The 7,495-nt window shown below is 40.6% G+C and overlaps 1 protein-coding gene across 1 annotated transcript in view; it reads right to left on the minus strand.

Moving 5' to 3' along the window:
• LOC119416613 (trypsin-3) overlaps positions 1 to 7,495 on the minus strand; it is a 42,310-nt gene that overhangs the window by 29,430 nt on the left and 5,385 nt on the right. The window contains exon 2 of the mRNA XM_037683803.1: positions 5,793 to 5,952. Within this exon, the coding sequence (XP_037539731.1) occupies positions 5,793 to 5,952 (160 nt within the window). The remainder of the gene's footprint in view (positions 1 to 5,792; positions 5,953 to 7,495) is intronic.

The following is a 7,495-nucleotide window of genomic DNA, read 5'->3' on the forward strand; positions in this document are numbered from 1 at the left end:
TATTTCCAATAGCAAAACTAGGTTAAATAATTTAGAATGAAAGTTAACACTTTAAATATCCCTTTAGGTGAAATAATTGGACAAGCAGAGTTTCAGTGCATGCTGTATTTTGTTCAGTTAAATACTTCCCTAATCAAGCTCTTGCCTCATGGTCTGTTCATATATGGTCTGATTACCAAACTATGTTGAATGGTATTCATTTGTATTAAAACATTTTGTTGGTCAATTAACCTCATTTTATTCACACTAAAAGAGAAAATAAAAACATAAAAAGCTGTAAAGAAAATAATTAATTTTAAAAAGTCCTTAGCAGCAGTAATAAATAAATAAATAACATTCATAGAGCAATACAAAAATGAACTGTCAGGCAGTTTCTATAAATAATATCACAAATGATGCCCAGAAAATAAATCTCTTTTTTCCAGACATGTCCCTTTGGGAGGAGATCCCGGGGCAGACCCAGAACTCACTGAGAGGATTATATATCCTCTCTGGCCTGGGAACGCCTTGGGATTCCCCAGGAGGAGCTGCAGGAGCTTGAGGAGGTGTCTCTGGGGAGAGGGATGTCTGGGTTTCCCTCCTGGACTTGTTATCGTATGACCCAACATCAGATAAGCAAAAGATAATGAATGAATTTTAGGCAGCAGATCATCTTGAAATATTCAGTAACAGCAGTTAACAGCAAAATATCTGGAATTGCTTGATTGTGTGTTCACTTAAAAGTCGTAATACTGTCTTCCTTATTTTTATTTTCATTTTAATTTTTGGTTGAATTTTCTCTGTGTCTGAAGGGAGATGTTGAAGGTTTGTTGCTGAATGTTGTCAGTGGTTGTCCTTCACAAGTTGGATTTTTATATTTTGGAGAAAAAAAATCTGGAAAGATGTATATGAGAGTATTCCCAGTGAGGAGAGAGTGGTGATCGGAGTAGACTTGATGAACATGTTGGTGAAGGAAACAGAGGGGATGAGGAAGTGATGGGCAGATTTGGTGTCAAGGAAAGAACCAGGAGAGATGGTGGTGGATTTTGCCAAGAGGTTGGAAATGTCTGTAGTCAACCAAAAGAGGGAGGAACATAGAGTGACCTATAAAATTGGAGGAAGGAGTATGCAGGTCTACTACATTCTGTGTAGAAGAGGAAACCTGAGGGAGATTGGAGACTGTAAGGTTGTGGCAGGGGAGAGCATGGCCAGACAGCATCAGATGGTTGCGTGTAGAATGGATGTTGTTGTGAAGAAGAGAAAAAGTGTAAAATCAGAGAAAAAGACTAAATGGTGGAAGCTGAAGAAGGGAGAATGTTGTGAGAAATTCAGAGAAGAGCTGTTAAAGGCTCTGAGTAGTAAGAAAGAGCTTCCAAATGACTGGACTACAACAGCAGCAGTAATTCGAGAGATGGGTAGGAAAGTACTTGATGTGTCATCTGGATAGAGAATGGATGATAAGGAAACCTATTACTGGAATAGTGAAGTGAAGGACACCGTTCAAAGAAAGAGGTTAGCCAAGAAGACATATGATAGTGAGAGGACTGAAGAGAGGTGACAGGAATATAAGGAGATGCAACATAGAGCAAAGAGGGACGGAGCAATGGCAAAACAGAAGGCGTATGATGAGTTGTATGGAAGGCTGGACACTAAAGAAGGCGGGAAGGACTTGTACCAGTTGGCAAGACAGAGGGATTAGGATGGAAAGGATGTGAGCAGGTTAGGCTTGTTAAAGAACTGGTAATGGTATCTAACAAGTGAAGAAAGTGACAGGAAGATGGAAGGAATACTTTGAGGAGCTAATGAATGAAGAGAATGAAAGCGAAAGAAGAGTAGAGGTCATAGAAATCCTGGACCAGGAAGTGGGAAAGATTATTGAGGGTGAAGTCCTCAAAACTCTTAAAAGAATCAAGAAGGAGAAGGCAGTAGAACCTGATGACATACCAGTGGAGGTTTGGACATGTCTAGGAGAGATGGAAGTGAGGTTTTGACTCAAATATTCAATGGCATATTTGAGGGTGAGAAAATGCCTGAGGAATGGAGGGAAAGTGTGCTGGTGCCCATTTTTAAGAACAAGGGTGATGTACAGAGTTGTAGCAACTACAGGGGAATTAAGTTGATGAGCCACACGATGAAGATCTGGAAGAGAGTTGTGGAAGCAAGACTTAGACGAGAGGTGACTATTTGTGAGCAGCAGTATCGTTTCATGTCGAGAAAGAGTACCACAGATTCCATCTTTGCTTTGAGAATGCTGATGGAGAAATACAGAGAGGGCCAGAAAGAACTTGTTTGTGGATTTGAAAAAGCATATGACGGGATGCTGAGGGATGAGATGTGGCATTGCATGAGGAAATCTGGAGTGGCAGAGAAGTACCCAAAAAAAAAGGTCACACACTAATATTTAGTTGAACCGCCTTTAGCTTTGATTACGGCATGCATTCGCTGTGGCAATGTTTCGATAAGCTTCTGCAATGTCACACCATATATTTCCATCCAGTGTTACATTAATATTTCACATCCTTGATAGAGAGGAATGAAGGTTTGACAGAGGAGTAAAGGAGGCCATCTGTGAAAAGAAACCGTCCATCATTAAACAGGGGTGGAGGCCTCCATGTTCAACTGTCCCCCTCTTACAATGCTGTTATTGCTAGTATCACTCAGCCCTCTGTGAATAGTAAACAGCCATCAGTGTGCTAATGATCCATTGTTAGGCTGATGGTCCTCCTTGATTATGTGAAAAGTTGGTTTTGGCTGTCAGCAGCAAACTGGTTGATCCACTGCGAGAGGGTGCTATTTCTAAGGCTGAGCTGAATACAGCACCTCAGACTGAGGAAGTCTTGTGGATGAAAGACAAAACGTTTCTACAATATTTTTTTTTTGAATGTCCAGAGGACCAGATTTAACTTTTTTAGAATATCCTTAGATGTTTTCTCTGCTTGATGCATGCCAATGATTTGACCCTTTTCAAACAGACTGACATATTTTCTACAACCACACGATGTGTCTTTCGGCATGATTGTTTAAGAAATGAGAAGCAACTCATTGCAGCAGTTGGGCTTAAATAAGTTGTTGCCAGCTGAAAGATAATTGCCCATGCAGTAATTATCCAATAGGAGGTTCGTACCTATTTGCTTAGTGAAATCCAGTTGGTGACTTTTTGGGGGGGTGCCAAACAGTGTATTTTAGACTGGTACAGGCCATGTATGAAGACAGCAGGACTGTGGTGATATGTGCTGTAATGACAGATAGCTTCAAAGTGGAGTTGGGAGTTTTTTTTTTCATTCAACCTTTATTTAGACAGGTAAATCCCATTGAGCCTCAAGGACTCATTTACAAGAGAGACCTGAAGTGGGAGTGCATCAAGGATCAGCTCTGAGCCCATTATTGTTTGCTCTGGTGATGGACTGAATAACAGATGAGGTCAGGCAGGAATCACCATGGACTATGATGTTTGCAGATGACACTGTGATCTGTGGTGAGAACAGGGAACAGGTGGAAGAGAACTTGGAGAGGTGGAGGTATGCACTTGAAAGAAGAAGAATGAAAGTCAACCCTAATAAGACAGAGTATGTGTGTGAATGAGAGAGACAGGTGGAAAAGTGAGGCTACAAGGAGCAGAAGTCACAAAGGTTCGGGACTTCAAGTACTTAGGGTCCACTGTCCAGAAAAATGGGGAATATGGTAAAAAGATGAAGAAGAAAATCCAGGCAGGATGGAGTGAATGGAGAAAAGTTTCAGGAGTGGCAGCAAAGGTCAAAGGAAAAGTTTACAAAACAGTGGTGAGACCATCTAAGTTGTATGGACTAGAGACAGTGGAAGTGACAAAAAGACATGAGACAGAACTGGAAGTGGCAGAAATGAAGATGTTGAGGTTCTCCTTAAGAGTGACAAGGATGGATAAGATTAGAAATGAGATCATCAGCGGTACAGCACAGGTTGAACAACTAGGAGATAAAGTTAAAGAGGCCAGACTGAGATGGTTTGGACATGTCCAGAGGAGGGACAGTGGGAATATTAGTAGAAGGTTTAGAAATGCAGCAGCCAGGAAAAAGACAAAAAGGGGATATGTGGATGCAGTTGGAGAGGACATGGAGGTGTTGGAGTGAGGACAGAGGATGCAGAGGACAGAGATGGAGGAGGATGACTCACTGTGGAGACCCCTGAAGAGGGAAAAGCTGAAACAAGATTTTTTTTCTCTCTAATAATGGGCATATTGTTCGTATACAGTTTTCCTTCGTTTTTCACTGGTGTTAGGGACCACATCCCACTGTGATTAGTGAAAAACCGTGAAGTTTGGATACAGTAGTCCAAGTAGTAGTAGTTTATTTACATATTTATATAAAGGCGTTTTCAACCCTTCCCACACTCTTGCAATATTCTAAACAATGTTTCTAAACTCTAAACACTCTAAAAGAGCACAGAATGTCCCATGATTTCAGCTCTCTGCCTCATGCTGCACTTTGCCATCTGCAAGCGTTTTCAGCCACACCCTCTTCTCCAGTACAGAAGGGAGATATGACACACTGAAGAAGGAAGCTTCTACTGCAGCTGTGGGCTGCACACAGGTGCAGCAGGTGCTAAATTATTTTAAATAATTTATTTTAAATAGAAATGCCATGCCAATCATATGGCTTATCCATCAATGAGCCAATTGTGTGTCATGTCCAGTCTTATTTTGAAAAACCGTGATGGAGGGAGTCCATGATAAACGAAAGGTATTTAATTTCCAGAACAGAGAAAAACATGCATGCTAGGCTGTTTGGTGACATTAAATTGTTTCTAGGTGTGAGTGAGAGTGTGAATGATTGTTTGTCTATTTGTCCCTGTGATGGACTGGAGATCTGTCCAGTGTGTCCTCTGCCTCTCACACTGGGACTGCTGCATATGGCACCAGTGTTCCCTGCAAACTGGAAAGGCAAAAGGATTGGATACTGGATGGATGAACAGCAGCAGAAAACACTCACAAATCATTCCATATTGAACTTAACAAATCCTTTGACCTCACAAGAACTGTGTGGGTCTAAAAGGACCAGAACATGAGCTTGTTTGCACAAAGTTACAGCTGACTGAACCACACAGAAGCATGGAAGACACCAAAAACACTGCATGTCAACCTCAGTCAGGTCAGGCATGACACAAACTCTTTTATAAATCTGGCAAAACAAAAGGAAGGGAAACCGCAGTAAAGTGACCCTTTTTAAAACGGGTGCATGTGGTTTAACAAAAATATCAAATAATATAGTTTTTCTTCTTTTAATTCAGGGTAAATTTATTTTTTAACTCTCTGATTACAATGAAGCTTGCTGAAGACTAACAGGTGATACCGATCTGTGGAAACCCTGCCAGTAACATCCTGTATGTTATTTAATAACAGATATAAAATATCACTGATATAAATCTAGATTGCGGATTTAATGTTGAAAGTTTAATGTCTCTTATCAGGCCAAACTGCTTGTTGTTCTTTAAAAATGTCGTGTCCCTGAGCTCCAATGGCACCTCCATGCTTGTGTCAGTTTCCAAAAGCACCACCGTTGCGTGCCGGTGTCATTTTCATTTGTTTTCTTTCAGCCCTGATAATTCACAGAACTGAGCATCTCGTGTGGCTTGTAACTCCCTCCGATGAAATCCTGTACAATGCAGACGTTTGGCCTAGGTCACTCCCTGTTAACGGAGCCTTTTTCAGAACTTTGTGATCTCACAGAAAAGGGAATATACTGGGTGTCCTGGGGATTACTTTACTGCTTCCTCAAGTTTATGTTTTTGCTTGAGATTGTTCAACCGTTGTGTTCTGTTAAGAGAAGAAACCAGCTCACCCGATGTTACAATGTGCTGCTGTGACTACCCAGAATCGACTGATCAAGAAGCCCCCACAGAAGTGCTGACGGTTCGTGGTCTGCACCGACACAATGTACTTGATGGAATGTGGAACTGGTGCGTAGCCTCCCACTATGCGTTCCTCTGCAAGACCTTGACCTGAAACATAGGAACAGTGACGATGAAGTCTGATTTACAGAAAGAAACAGAGCTGACACAGTCGGGCTTTCATTTCTGCAGCTGCTGCATCAGCGAGAACTATTCAAGTCATGCAGAAAACAACAAGACTTCAGCTCAGCAGATCAATAAAAAAGTTCTCATCTCAGAGACGCTTCGATTCACAGCGAGGATCAATCTCAGCATCATTATCTGGAGTTAGCTCAGAGACACTGTTTGGGTTTCTGCTTCTTATATAGTCTAAAAACTCCAAGAATATTTCCTAAAATTCAACAGAAATTTATATTTTTATATTGCCTCTTTTTGTTTCTTTACATTATTTTGAGTCATGACCAATGAGATGATAATATTTCAATAAACAAAGACCTGGAGGTTCCCCTTTTTAAAGAGCTACCCTTTGATACTGTGACATCACTTTCTGTTTAACTTTGACCATGGGTAAAATCAAATGTTTTATGCTAAATTTCTTAAATATTAAGATTTTTTTGTCCACTTTTTGTATTTGTAGGATATTCATGTCACAGGCACATTAATATCTTAACAGTAAATAATTTCTCCAAGATGGAGGAATACCACAGGGCTGAAAGCTTTTGCAAACCATTGTCTAACAAATGCTAGTTTCTTGATGGATGAAGTCTTGATGAACTTTCTTAACTTTGAAAAAAGTACTACTTGATATTAATTTCTTCCATGAGCAAACTGCAAAGTGGACTACAGAATATGTAGTCATGGTCTTTTTTTTTTCTGTGTCCAGAAAGTTCAAAAGTGTTTCCGCGCAGCTTCTGTTCACTGTAAAACAGTTTCAGGTTGCAGTCCTGAATGAACTGGTCACTTGTGTTTATTCTCACTGGTTTTTAAGGTACTTTTGATCCCTTGTGGTTATACTGATCACAGTAGCCTGACAGTGTTTTTATGCCAGGCCACCTGAGGGCTTGAAAGATCACAAAAGGCTCCGGCCTGTTCTAACTAAGATTTCCCCTGACTCCCCGAGTCCTTTCACAGTATTTTGTACAGCTGATGATGAAAGACCTTAATTCTTTGCAATTTTGCACAGCCACATTTTTATCTTCTGATTTATTTTCTCGTCTTCCTTTCTTGGAAGAGAAAGAAAGATGGTAAGACAAAGAAAGTGGGGTATAAAAAGTGTATGCTGTTGTGGCATAAATGATAAGGGAGGAAGGAAGATCTAGTTTGTTGAATGTTATCAAGTTATTACAAAAGAAAAATGTCGAGCAGCAAATCCCAGAGATGAGACAAGTCCAAGCAGCAGGATGTGTCTGCTCTATTGGTATAAAGGAACAAGGTCACCGGTGTCGTCAGCTGAGAGCTGAATCATTAACACGTCCTCAGTGTGGAAACTTTGTTACACCTCCTGAGGACCTTTTAATTTGAAGGAACACTTTCAAAAGGAGACAAACGCTGAACTCATGTTTTAGATTTAGTTAAATATCATGCAAAACTATCCATCAATCCATCCATTATCTTTACCCATTTCTTCCCTTTTTTTTGGGGGGGGGGGGGGGGG

Source organism: Nematolebias whitei, chromosome 11 (assembly GCF_014905685.2).
Source record: "Nematolebias whitei isolate Nwh7 chromosome 11, NemWhi1, whole genome shotgun sequence".
In the NCBI taxonomy this organism is placed as follows: Eukaryota; Metazoa; Chordata; class Actinopteri; order Cyprinodontiformes; family Rivulidae; genus Nematolebias; species Nematolebias whitei.